At 45.5% G+C, this 14299-nt stretch overlaps 1 protein-coding gene across 3 annotated transcripts in view; it reads left to right on the forward strand.

The window, feature by feature from the left end:
- Nucleotides 1–14299, forward strand: part of ME3 (malic enzyme 3) — a 327654-nt gene that overhangs the window by 113409 nt on the left and 199946 nt on the right. Inside the window, exons 1-2 of one of the 3 annotated variants that reach the window (XM_068556439.1) lie at nucleotides 11379–11499; nucleotides 11875–12072. The exons of 1 other annotated variant lie outside the window; for it this stretch is intronic. In XM_068556439.1, coding sequence (XP_068412540.1) covers nucleotides 11890–12072 — 183 coding nt within the window. In that variant the 5' untranslated portion in view covers nucleotides 11379–11499; nucleotides 11875–11889. Of the gene's footprint in view, nucleotides 1–11378; nucleotides 11500–11874; nucleotides 12073–14299 lie in introns of those variants that run through there. One more of the 3 variants, XM_068556437.1, reaches the window with a different exon arrangement.

Raw genomic sequence — 14299 nt, forward strand, 5'->3', positions numbered from 1 at the left:
TATACATATATCCACTCCCTTCCAGATTTCCCTCCCATCTAGGTCACCACAGAGCACTGAGTAGAGTTCCCTGTGCTATACAGTAGGTTCTCATTAGTCATCTATTTTATACATAGTAGTGTATATATTGTCAATCCCAATCTCCCAGTTCATCCCACCTCCCCTTCCCCCCTTCGTAACCATAAATTTGTTCTCTACATCTGTGACTCTATTTCTGCTTTGCTAAAAAGTTCATCTTTACCATTTTTCTAGATTCCATATATAAGTGATATTTTACGATATTTGTTTTTCTGACTTAACTTCACTCTGTATGACAATCTTTAGGTCCATCCATGCCTCTGCAAATGGCACTGTTTTGTTCCTTTGTATAGCTGAGTAATATTCCATTGCATATATGTACCACATCTTTTTTATCCATTCCTCTGTCAATGGACATTTGAGTTAGAAAAGCATAAACTATTAACTAATATTAGTGTAACCACTTTATTGAATATGCTGATTTCAGTGAAGTATAACAGGAAACGCCCATTTTATCCCTTCCCATCAGGACCTTTGGTTCTATTTGGTCAGGTCTCCTTTTCATGACCCTTGAGAAAGTCTCAGACAGATCTCAAAACTTCAAAGTTACCTTGAGGTAATGAAAGTTTAGTAAGGTACAATTTAAAATTTCAACCTCATGTTCACTTCAAAGATCCTCCTCCCAGCCTGGGCCTGTTTCACATGCAGTGGGAAATCTCTGGGGAAGAAAAAGGCATATATAGTCTATTCTTCCCTCCTCTTCCCCCTCACCTTGAAATTTCTGGTCTCTACCTGGTTGGAGGAGGAAAGGGGGACAAGGAATGTAGTGAGTTGAATTGTTACCTCAAAGATGATATGTCCATGTCCTGATCCCCAGATCCTGTGATTATGAACTTATTTGGAAAAGGGATCTTTGCAGATATAATTAAGTTAAGGATCTTAAAATGAGATTATCCTGGGTTATCCAAGTGGGTTCTAAATCCAATGACATGTCCTTATCAGAAACACAGGGAGAGAAGAGGAAGAGGCAGTGTGACCATAAAGTCAGATAAGAGTGATGCAGCCACAAGCCAAGGAACACCTGGAGCCATCTGAAGCTGGAAGGGTCAAGGAATGGATTGCCCCCTTAGAACCTTTGGAGGGACCCCAGCCCTGCTGACACCTTGATTTCAGACATCTGGCCTCCGGAATTGTGAGAGAATACATTCCTATTGTTTTAAGCCACCAAGTTTATAGTAATGTATTATGGCAGCCCTATGAAACTAATACAAGGAGCGAAAGCCTTTATATTAAGAGTGTATTCTTTGTAGTTCTCTCATGGTTGCTGAAGCCCTCTGTGTGGCAAGTGTCCCAAAGCTGGCTGTGTCATTAGACACAAGAGCAAGTTTTCTTGGATGCCCTTACGGGAACCTGACTTAGGTGAAGAGCTCCCTGGCTGACCTCCCACGACTTTCTGCCCAGTTCCTGACCAGGGTGGTAAACCTTACAGCCTCTTACAGCTACAGTCCCCTCCCTTGAACAGGCCACCCTCAGCGGTGTTATACCCTCAAATGACTCAGGCCCAGCTACTTTTTGTTGTATCTCTTCGGCCTTCAAGAATCTCCACTCATCCTGGTCAGTGTGAAGAGTGGAGATCACCCCACCATGCAACTGGTCTCTCTCCTCTCCCACCATCACTGACTGCTTTGGTCAGCCTCTGGCTACAGAATTTCCCACCTCCTGGGGCCACAGCTCAGGCTCTCTCATGAGCCACCGAGGCGGGCTGCTCAGTAAGCCTCTAGCCAGAGACTGAGATGCTAGACCGCCCTCTTAGAGCAGCACTCATCTCCACGTGTGGTCCCCTGGGAGGCTTCTTTCTTTGTCTACCAACAACAAGAAAGGAGCCCTGGGCTCTCATCTTCTGCCAACGGGGGTGATAGCTGGAGGATCCATTTGGATCCTTAGAGCACTCCTGGAGGCCATGTCTAATGGTTCCTTGGTTTCTTTACAGAATGAGGGGTACCACCTATTGCCCTTAGGTTGGGGCTTTAGCTGAAATCCTGACATAATAAGAAAAATCCCATTCAATATCCTGTTGTACAATATATAGGACAGTGAGCAAGATTTAAGAAATGTAAACATATTGTTCCAGTTTGATATCTTCTCTACTAATTCTCATCTGTTATCAATCAATTCTTATTCTATCCAGGATTTTCATTTTTTTGGCTTGGTTAGAGCTAGTTGGAACTTGTGATTAGATCAAACATCCCTGACTTAGAGTCTGTTAATTGCCATGAATTTTCTCTCTATGATAGCTCCAGTGCTCAGCATGTGGATTATGTATGAATCCAGTCTCTCACTTTCTTCTTATAAAGGAGACATTTTCTTTCTGAAACATGAGGCTTGATAAAAGCTGAAAAATAAGGCTGCTGAATGTCATCATTCTTTTTCATCATAAGGAATGGTCTTCTTCCTCAAAGGAGAAGGTTTTCTCCGTTTCATTAGAAATCCCTCTGCAGGGATGCTAAGTGTCTTCTCGCATCCAGAAAGCCCTTCGCAGAGAGCAAAGTTTCTATTCTTGGCACCATCACTGATTTATTATAAAACCTAGATGATCTCTAAGGTCCCTTCCAATGTGAGAATTATGTAATTTCATGTACTCTGTAATTACCAGGAGTTTTAGAAAGCTCCCAGCTCCACTTTGATAATTCTCCTGACTTGTAAAGAAATTCCAATTCCTCCCTTCATTTCTGTCACACATCTTGTTAAAGCAAATATTTTTAAGGACATGTGGCAGGGCATCTCGACTGGGTGAGAGCTTGGATTTGGAGGCTGTTCTGTTGAATTTACACAGCTCCTATTGGAGGTCAGTCCTCTGTATGCTCCAGGCAGACAAACGTCTTAAATGTGACAGGATGCTCGGGATATTTAAATCACTGTCTGGGCACATTGCTTATTTGCATGTGGCCTTGGAGTCTCATGAAGAAAAACTTGAGCCTAATTACAGCTGATTGATATACGTGTGTATTAAACCCGGTGGACCTACCGAAGCTTGAATATAGATAGGGAAAATGCCTTTCCTCCAGAAAAACTTAAACAGTTTCCAGGATAGGCTGGCCAGGAGGAAGCAGAGGTTCAGAGTACATATGAGGCTGTCCTGGAATCCACTTTGCCCCATCTCCCCCCAGGACCATCTGTGCGCCCTGAGAAGGGGAGAGATGTAATGACCAAATCTGTCGAGGTCCAGGGATCTGCACTCTTCCAAGGGAGTGGTAAATCTGAAAGAATCGTGTTGACAGGTGTCCTAGACCTTCATCTCAACCTTCCCCTGCCACCACCGAGAGAGCTAGACTCTAGAAGACTCTCCAGCAGAAGAGAAAAAGTGGGGAACCACAGAAATGCAGAGACAGGTAGAAATAGCAGAGTTTCAAGCAGTACCAGCCAAGAAAGCAGCTTCAGAAGTTACAGTGGTCAGTGTCACTCGCCAGGGATCTGAGCAGAGTTGCAGCAGTGCTGGGGACTGGAACAGATGGCCACAGCCCAGTGAGCAGAAGGGAAGCAGCAGAGCCACGGGTGTAATTCAAATTATAAAACCTGCCTCTCTGCTGGGCAGAATCCTAGATATGCACAAAGTTGGAGTGAGCTGAGGCCTTGGCATTTGATAGGTGGAGGGACGTAGATCTAGCAAACTAAAGGCTAGTGGTGCAAGTGACCTTACCTGCAACGTGAGATGGGGGAGCCCAGGAGACATTCAACATCCATTTAAATGGTATCTAAAAGCTTTATACTGTGTGTGTGTGTGTGTGTGTGTATTTTCTATGATAATTAAAATACAGCTAAAACTCACTGAACATTCAGCCTCTACTCTGGGTATTACCCACCTTGGAGATATACCAGTATTTCACATTGATTCTTCAAAAGCTGGATCTTTGAAAATTTAGTCAAGTGCAATTTAACCAATGTTTATTTAGCAATTATGATATACCCAGAATTGTTCTGTGGGAACACAGAGGAAGCATTGAAATAGCAATAATTACTATTTATTGCAGATTTACTGTGTACCAGGTATTTAATCCTCACAACCATTTTATGAGTTAAATACTGTTACTGTCATCCTCATTTTATAGATAAGAAAATTGAGGTTCAGAAAGATCTAGTAAATCTCCCGAGATCACACAGCTAGTGAGTATCCAAACCCAGATGTATCTGCCTCCAAAGAGAAAACTTTCAGCTACTATACAAAGAAGTTGAAATTTATATTGGCAAAAATCTGAGACAACAGCCTGAAACGGTGACCATGGTTTTCTATCCCTTATTTTACTGTGCAAATTAAAGTGTTAAATAACATGTTGTTGGAGCTCAAATCTCAAAACCTGCTTTGAAACAGCAGGGTCAAGCCTGCAAAAACATAAAACGAAGTGGAGCTAATTCCGATGGCTGAAAAGCAAAAAGGTGTCTCTCCTGTCCATATCACTTGGATGCTGCTGGATCAGTCTCCACTGTACCCTTTGTAAGCCAGTCTTTTAGATTTGAAACCAAGCCCCAAATTCAAGCTGAGGAGAACTAAATCTGCCTGCTCTGAGAAGCAGGCATTTTCCTGATAATGAGTGGCTTGCGGGGAATAATTGGTATGACCTGGAGGGAGAAACACTGACCTTTTGGTCAGAATCCACATTTGATTTCACAGCCCAGTGAATGCTTGCTCTGTGGGCTGCCTGATGACACAGATAACACCCAGTGCAATAATAAACCATACAAGTTGAAGCTCTAACCTGTGAATCCACAAAGGAAACAAATTACATCTCTTCGGGGAAAGGCTCAGTGAACTAGGCAGGGGTATTTAAGGCTGAATAAGAGCTGAGGGGAGGGGTCGAGTGGTTAAATCTTGTGAGAAGGGAAAACAAAAGCCAACTGAAGCGATAAGAGCTGCAGAGAACCTTATCACTGTTCACTAGGAATTGACTAGGCTTGTCAATCTCACTAATTATATACATAAAGGAAACATACTTGAAAAACACTGAAAGCAAAAATAAGCCAAACTCTAGTGAGATCCTTAAGATTTCTCCAGAAAGCTGACGATTTTTGTCCCCCTGAGAAATAAGACTGTCAACAGGGAGAACTATTTTCCCCCCCATTATGGAAGTATGTCCCGACTGTTGCAAAGTCAACGAGGAAGCAGGAGGCTATGCTCATTACAGTTTAACAAGCTCAGAGCCGAAGATGGGAAGGAGCTGAGAAGATGGGAAGGAGCTGAGCTGGTGAATCGGGGGTCAGCGGGTGCAGGGGATGCTGAATGGGCCAGATGGGCGAATCACACCGCGGACAAAGAGCCCGCCCCTCACCCCGCTGAGCCACCGCCCTGACCTCTGAACAAACACCCAGGGCACAAATTTGTTCCCCTTTATCAGCTGCTTAGCCTAGCAGCTGCTGCCATGAATTTCTGTTTCCGCATCTTGCCTTTTTCAAACAGTTGCCTTTTGGTCTAACTTTTTTTTTTTTTAACATCTTTATTGGAGTATAATTGCTTTACAATGGTGTGTTAGTTTCTGCTTTATAGCAAAGTGAATCAGCTGTACATATACATATATTCCCATATCTCCTCCCTCTTGCATCTTTGTCTAACTTTTGTGTGAGGTCGAGGGGCTGGGAGCAGAAGGGAAGGATGGCCTGCTGGCTGTCAGAGAACTGAGTGATTGAATAGAGTGTTTCAAGAGGGGCAGAAAATAGATTTTTAAAAGCAACCTCTGGGAAACCCAGAGACCTAGAGAATACACAAGAAGTGCTGGTTATTCGTTCTCTCCCTGGTCACCCTGATCAAGAGCATTTTCCTCTTGGCATTCTTGCTGCGGGACGGAAGCGGGGGCATGTATGAAATGGATTATAAATTGTTTGTGCCTAGACCAGCCATGAAAATAAAGGCTGGCCTGTAGGTCAGGCCAGGAAGGGAAGTGAGCCTGTTCAGGATTAGTGCAGAGCTAGATGAGAATCACGCAAGGAGTCTGATGAGAAAAAAATGCAGTATGTTATATCCTTCTATCTGGAAGCAATTATGTTTGGTACAACAATTGCTTGAACAGAAGGCTGAATGACTTTATAAATAATGATTTCAGAGTGTTTTGTGATAACAGTATGCAGCCGTAACTGGATCTGGCAGCCACCTCTATTAGAAATGTGGTTAGTTCAAAGATATTCTTCTCTTGTTAAAATTAGCTATCACAAAATTATGGCACTGCAACAGAGGAATAGAGAAATAGAATGCAATGCAATAGAAAAATAAGAAATGCAATAGAAAAATTATTTTTCTAATGCAATGCAATAGAAAAATAAGAAACATGTTTTCTTCTGCTACCCAACAAAATTACTCTTTCATTTCTCCTTGTGACTTTTTCAGAATGTCAGAGGACTGTTTATTCCCACTTAAGGGACAGGGGGAGGGTGGCAGGGAGGTGGAGAGAGGGATAAGAAGAGAAGGAGAATCAGTTACCCTGGAAACAGCTCCAAAGGAGGGAGTCAGAGGGATCAGATGCAGAGGCTCTGTGGTCCCTCTATGCCACGTTGTCCTTCCCTATTCAGGTGTATCAAATTCAGTTCCATGGGCATTTAGTGTACCCACCCTTGTGCTAGTTGTCATGTAGGATGCAACGGTGAGAGTGATGATGAGGATAATGATTGGAGATCAGATGATCACTATCCATTTAGTGTTTGCCCACCAGGCCAGGCTAAGCATTTCCCAAATGTAAGCCTTCGTGTCCCGGTCACCACCATGGCCTCTGGAACTTGGGCTTAAATCCTGGCCCACTTCAGTGAGTTATTTGACCTCTCCAGGTCTTATGTCCTCATCTGTAAAATGGAGATAATAATTGTACCAGTCAAGAAAACTGTAGTAGGTGTAGCTCAACAGAAAGAATTTAATAGAAAGAACTGGTTTCACAGGTATTAGAGGGCTGAATGAGAAGGAAGGGCAACCACAGAGAGTAACTGTAGGAAGCAGCTCCCATTTCTAAGGCTGGAGAAAAGGGAAGAGGCTGGGACCATCAGAAGCTGGGCCCATGGAGGAAGTGACCCACTGCTAAGTTTTCAGCAGCCTGGTGAGGCTGGTTCTAGAGCGTGGAAGAGGCTGGGACCAATGGTTGTGGTGGGTGAAAGGCTGTGACTGGAGGGGATACTGAAAGGAAATAATGGCAAGCAAACAGAAAGGAGGACATCTCCCCTCTCCAGCCTCAGTCTCCCCCTACTGCCCCCTATTGACAGAATTAATAGAAAACCCGCTGCTCCCAAAGAACTGGTTTGCAGAGTACCAACTCCAGCCATAAACCAGAGTGTAGAAAGGTAGATCTGAAGCCGAGGTAGATAGCTCACTAACCAGCTCAGTATTTCATAGAAACACAAAAAGAGTATTACTCATATTATTAACTATTAACTATTAAGTGAGTTAATATTTATAAACTCCTGGAACCGTGCCTGGCATGTGGTAAGTGCATTACAATGAGCTTTAAAAAAAACAGATGACTACATTGCTCCACCAAAAACCAATGTGGGAAATAATATTAGAATACCAATTTCTAATCCAGGAAAATGGTACAGTTTAAAGAGGTCACATAAAATGCCCAAGGTCACACAAGCTGGTCACTGGTGAAGTCAGGACTATCTGAATGAAAAGCTGTTGCTTTTACTTCTGGGAGCCTCCTTTGAGGCTCAGAGAAAAAGGGCACAGAAATAAATCACTTCCCAGTGAGACAGACTATAAAAGTGTAAGAGGAGAGGCACAGATAAAGTTTGGGGAGCACGTGGGAGAGAGGCGAGCTGCTGCAGGTTGAGGAATCTGAGAAGACTTGCCGGAGGATGTGGTGTTTGAGTGAAGCTGAAGGGCAGGGCTTCAACTGGCAGGTGTTGGGAGCAGAAGAAACTGCTTGAGCAAAGACCCAGAACGCAGGGCATGTATGCGGAGTGGCGAGTATGAGGACAAGGGGGAAATAAATGTTCCTCACCATCCTCTTTCGGTGCAAACAACAGAGTTGAAGTGTCTCCAAATATTCCTAGCAGCAATGTGAATTAAAGAGTTCACCACATTCATAACATGTTGCGTAGAATATTATACGTGTGTGAAGCAATGGGATTAGCTGAAAAATAATTATTTTAATGCACCTCCGTTTTTAAAAACGCATAGGGAGGCTCATTAAAATCTGCTTACAAGAGACAAGTGGTCTTGTTTCAAGGCAGTCAACTGAACTAAAACCCTAATTTGAAGCTGCTTTCCTGCCCTTTTACCAACGTACCAAATTTGGTTTCAACAAGTCCACTTTTTAGAAGGGTATGCACAAATTTGATTCATTCCAGTTTTATTTAGTGCAACAAAGGGCATTCTTGGTGCCAGGTACTGTCCCAGGTCCTGGAGATGCAAAGAATTGTAGATGGTGGTTCCGGTCCTGAAGGAACTCAATCTAGTAGTGCAACAGATACATGTGCAAATCTCTGCAATCACAATGAAAGAGCAAACGTACTAAATGCAAGGGGAATATGGGAACTCTGGCCAGGGAGGATGGGAATGGGATGCCTTTCCTGCCACCCCAGGAAGCAGCATTACAACCATAGCAGAAGTCAGAAAATGGGATGTGAAGGCAGAGAGACCAAGACAAATTATGGAGACTCATTAGTTCTATCTAGTGCTGGACCAGACCACAGGGCTGGCTTGCTAAGGAAGTCAGAGTAGTATGGAGCTGAAGAAGTTCTGCAATATTTCCGTGGCTCTGAACCTGGCCTCTGTAATCCCATGTTGAGGTCTAAAAGTAAGGAATGTGCCAGGAAACCAGGGATGGAAACCACACCTGCCAATAATAATAGATAACAGTTTCTGAGCATCCACTCCACGCCAAGCACTTTCATATAAAATGAGTATTATATCCAGACTGGTAGTTACTAGTCCCCAGGAATCATTCTCCCCTTCCTCCTTTTAGTAGTAGACTCCCCTACTGAGCAGGGGTATATATGCCTTTCCTGTTAGAGAAAATACTTCCAGGCTTTCTTGTAGCTGCTGTGACTATGTGACAGGTTTCACCAGCAGAACGTGAGTAGGTGTAATGTGTGCCACTTCCGCATCATTTCCCTAAAGGAGTGCCCTCCACTTCCTCTTCTCCCTTTCCACTGGCTGGGATGCTCTTGTGGTGGTATTCGTGCTTCCGTGGAGAGAAGCCCAACACCCTGGAGAAAGAACCTGGGTCTGTAGAACACAGCAGCCCTCTCCTCTTGTCACTGCCTTCTGTTGCTCCACCTGGTGAACCTGCCTTTAGCACCTTTCCTTAACGTGGCCAAAGATCAAACACATGCGAAAGAAAAACAATATTGTTAGATTTACATCTGGGTTAAGAGAATATAGGCCACAGGTGAGAGAATCTTAGACGTAAGCTGTATGCGCTCTAGTGAATAGATTGTATAAAAATTATATCGGCTTATTTGGGAACCTTTGATTACATCCTGGTTTCTAGTTAAGTTTCAAATGACTGAGGTTACCTATTGAATGTGCTCCAGGTGAGACAACGGTCATTGTATCGAGGAAGGGCAGACTATTCAAAAGTTCTGGACGATTTGTTATGTGTCAGGTGCCAAAGATGGAAGCACACACACACACACACACACACACACACACACACACAGTCTACCCTCAAGATGTTTGTCGACTGGTGGGAAGTTTGGCAGATATAGAAACAGCGTTGAGAGGAAAAGTTATCAGTTAATACTCTTGGTTGTAAGCAACCAAAAATCTGACTCAAACTGGTTTAAGAAAAAAAAAAGGATCGTTTATGTGTTTATATAAGTGTACAGTCCAAGAGTAAACCAGACTTCAGGCATTTAAACCCTACTGAACTGGAATCTTTGTGGCAGGGGCCTGGAAATCTGTATCTTGGTCCCCATCCCATCCCCTCACCAGGTAATTTCAATTCTGTTTTGGAAAGTAATGTTTTATATAGATAATTGAGCAGCGAATTGAAGATTGGACTGGAAAGGGGAGAGAGTGAAGGAGGAGATGATTGTTTCTGAGGGAGAGGAGAGAATCCTGAATCCAGGCAGGGGCAGCCCCGAGTGCCACAATACCTGCTTTGTACTTAGAACAAAGCCAGAGTGCACATTCTGAAGGCTGCTTGCACGGGAGGTTTGAAGGGGAATGAGTAGAGGACCATGTCATTTGTCCAGCAGTCTGAGGGTTCACAATCCTTATGAAAGCGGCTGTCACTTCCGTTCCTTCACCCAACTACTATTTATTGTGCAACTATGCACGAGGCACCGAGCTAGATGTGAGGATACAGGTTTATAGGCAAAGAGCCTTTCCTCATGAAGCTTACATTCTAGGGGAACACAGACAATAAACAATTAGAAAAACGAGCTAACTACTGGCTGTGTTAAGTTTTAAGAATGGAAAAAATCCTTCACTACTTAGTCCCTAGTGGAGGCTGACATTGGATGGAGTGGGGGAAAGGCCTTCCAGTTGACAACTTAGTGGAGACTTGAGAGCATGAGCATTCCAAACAGAGGCCATAGCAAGTGCAAAGGCCCTGAGGTGAGAGGGAATTGGATGGGGTGGAAACACAGGAAGGAGCAAGTGTGGCCAGAGCTCAGTGAGAGGGAGACTGGAGTGGGATAAGCCTGAAGAAGTTGGCAGCAGCCAGGCTACAGGATAACCTGTGGGCACCAAAAAGAGTCTGGATTTTATTCCACACACAATGAAAGGTTCGTGTTAAAAGGAATTTCCTGGCTACTGTGTGGAAAAAGGGTAAAATTAAATTCAGGGCTAGATGGACTCCAAGGTTCTTGCCTGGTCCCAACAATTCATGTCAGGCTCCGTGGGGTCCCCAGGAGCCTGCTTAGTAACTGGGGACCCTATATCAGCGATGTCTGATAGAACTTTCTGCAAAGATGGAAATGTTCCATACTTGCGCTATCCAGTCCCAAAGCTACTATGTGCAAGTGGCTCTTGAGCACGTGATATGTGGCTAGTGTGACTGAGGAACTAGAGTTTAAATATTATTCCATTCAAAGTAATTTGTTTAAAGGTATGGAGCCACGTGTGTCTAATGGCTGTTGCACTCGACAGCACAACGCAACACAACACAGCGCTGGGTGCCTGAGGGTTTCTACCCGTTATCCAGAAGCCAGGGCCTTCTCCAAATGGTGGGACTGTAAGAGGGTACCTTGATCCCTAAATGCTAAGCCCCCTCGGTGCGTACGGCTTGTCAAGACGGACAGGCTCAGGGAGTATCCTACGCTTCATTTTGTCACCGGGGAGGCAAATGCACACGGCTGTGAGGCGCTCCTCGCGCGCCCTCAGGGGAGGCCCCGCACTGAGAACAAGGTTTCGGGACCGCTCTTTCCAGAACGCACCAGCCTCGCGCTCTCGCGGCCGCCGGCGCGGTCCAGCCATTGGCAGGAGAGGTATAACGGCCCCGCTGCGTCTCGCCCCGCCTGCCCCGCAGCCCGGCCGCGTAGACATCAGCTCCGGGCGCAGCGCAGGTAGGCTGGGGAAGCAGGGGACCTAGGCGAGCCACCGAGCGGGGCTGGAGGTTTGGGGACCCCTCGGCGCGCAGTCGCCTCTTCTCCTCTTCGGGGATGGGGGCGTGGGTGGCGCGGGCTGTGGCCCGCACCGGACCGCTTCCTGAGGTTGCTTTCTCTTTGCCGGGGGCTTGGCGAGGCCTGTGCACCGCAAGCGAGAAGAGAGAGCCGCGCAGGTGGCCGCGCGGGAGGGGCGGGGGGCTGGCGCCTTAAACCCTGCGGGATCCCTGCCCTCTCCCGGAGCGCGCGTCCCTGGCACTGGCTCGGTGCCCCGCGGCGCGCGTGGGTCCTGGCTGGCCGGAAGGCGCCCCTGACCTTGGTGTCTCCCCGTGCCAGGTCTGCGCAAGGGCCATGGGCGCCGCGCTGGGTACGGGCGCGCGGCTGGCTCTCCTACCCGGCCGGGCCTGCAGCGCTGTCCGGCACTGGGAGCCCCCCGCGCCCTCCCGAGGCTGCCACTCCAAGGCCGGCCCGGCGCGCCCGGTGCCCCTGAAGAAGCGCGGATACGATGTCACCAGGAACCCGCATCTCAACAAGGTAAAAGTCCGGGAGGGTAGGATGGCCCAAAGCCACTATTCTGCGGCCCGCGGGATGGGCGCCCCGCCCCCTGGGCCCGGGGAGGATCCTTCCAGAGGCCCTTCCAGCGGCTTTACATTTTTGCCTTGGGGAGGCTTGGTGTAACTCGGTTTGGCTTTTTTACCACACCTCTTCTGCGTGGAAAGAGGTAATCAGTAATGCAGGAAGCCTAATTTCTTTCGTAAGAACAAATATAGGCTGGGTTAAGGTCCTCATGGCCAGTCTGACTTGAGGTCAGATCTCCCCTTGATGCTTGCTGATTCTGTTGATCTTGGGCAGTTCATTTAACCTCTGTCAGTCCAAGTTAACCTGTCTGTAAAGGCGAAACAGTTGTCTCGGGAGTGTTGTGAGATTTAAAGAGAAAATGGAGGTAGCGTTCTTAGCACAGTACCTGACATCCAGTGAGAACAAACGTCAGCTAAGGTTATAATTATTCTGAGGAAAAGATTTTTAATTTGAGCAGGGGCAAGAAAGTCTAGAATTATGGAACGTTTAGACCTTGAAAGGGCATCACAGATCCTAATTCAAACCTCTCCTTTTACAAATGAGAAAACAAGACAAAGGGAACTTGCCCAAGGTCACCAGCTAGTTAGTTCTGGCTCTGCCACTGGAATCCGGGTCTGGATCTCTGGTGCTGGGGTCAAGTTCAGCCCACTGCTAACATAGTGCTTAGGAGCACACAAACTTGTTTCTGGGAGTAGAGTTTAGTATCATTGGTGTTAAAACCAAGAGACCTGGATTTGAGGTCTGTCTCCCAGCACCTCCTTGAGTTAACTTGGGCATCTCCTTTAATTTCTCTGAGGTTCAACTTTCTCCTGTTTAAAGTGGATATTATGACAGACCCACCATTCCTACCACATTCTGTTATTGTGACAGTCAAATGAATTACTGAACTTGAAATCAAATTTTAAACTATATAAAGTACTTGGTAAATAAGTAATTACTACAAAATAAAAGTTTGAATAATTTCTTGGAGTCAGGATTGTGAAATTCAAGTGAGGAAATACTTGTGGAAAAGGTGTTTTTGAGAAATAGGAACAATTATATAGATACTAGGTATTGTGATTATTTCCTGCAGAATTAACAGAAGCTAAGAAAGAAAATTTTCTCTCAACCTCCATCTATCACACTACAATCCCTGCTTCCCCCCAGAGAACCTAAATCCTTTGTATATTACTACTTTGGGATAGGTAAGGTGTTTTATGAATTTAAATTTACTTTGGTAGCAAGTGTTAGAAAACTCAGCTCAAACTGGCTTAGCAAATAAGAGATTTCTTTAGCTAAATATCTAGAGGAAGGAAGGGTTTGACCCAGCAGTCCAGATGGCATCCCTAAGGATGCAGGTTCTCTCTGGCTCCCTGCTCTGCTTTTGCAAGATCAGCTGCATCCTCAGTCTCCATCCAGTAGAGCCTCTCACCCGGATTCTGCCACAGTCCCCCATCTCCTTTTTTCATACCACACCATCCAGGGATAGAAAGACATTTTCTTCTGGTAGCTCCTGTGGAAGAGAAAGGACACTTTCTCTGGAGCCTCAGAAAAAGAGTCTTTCTGTCTCATGGACTCTGATTGGATTCCCTTCCATCCCCAAACCGGTCACCATAACTTAAGTGAGTCAGGGCTCACCCCTGGATTTAAAGAGAGAGTTTAGGTTAGGGGCACCCATACCAACTGGCTTAGAATAAAGGGGATATGGCTCCCCACCCTGCCCCCCCAGTAAATCTGTGTATTGTCATCAGAGGGAGGAGGGATAGATGCTGGAAAGCAAAATAATAAATTCCCACTACTGACTGTGATGGTTTGAACAATCATTGCTTTAGAAATACTGGCATATTACAGTTAGCACTTAATGCTTTATGAATAGTTAAAAAAAATAAAAGAAGGACTTGAATGTCTCTTTTTTTTTTTTTTTTAGCCCTAGGTTTATAGTTCCCTAAAAACACTCTTGCCCCTTGCCCTTGTTCTTGATGTAATTTTTTTCCTCCTAAATAATATAAATGGGACATTATCCATAAATGTAGGGGCCTGACCTTTTCATGATGTTAAAGATTTTTTTGTATATCCCTGAAGTCAGCTGATGCTGGTCTGGGGTGAGCAGGGTATCTGGAGTGCTGCTGAGAGAGGCTGTTGGCCTCCCGCATTCGCCCTTGGGGAGGGAGGGGAGACAATGGAGGGAGCAGCACTGCCTAGG

This window comes from Eschrichtius robustus, chromosome 11 (assembly GCF_028021215.1).
Source record: "Eschrichtius robustus isolate mEscRob2 chromosome 11, mEscRob2.pri, whole genome shotgun sequence".
Classification (NCBI taxonomy): domain Eukaryota; kingdom Metazoa; phylum Chordata; class Mammalia; order Artiodactyla; family Eschrichtiidae; genus Eschrichtius; species Eschrichtius robustus.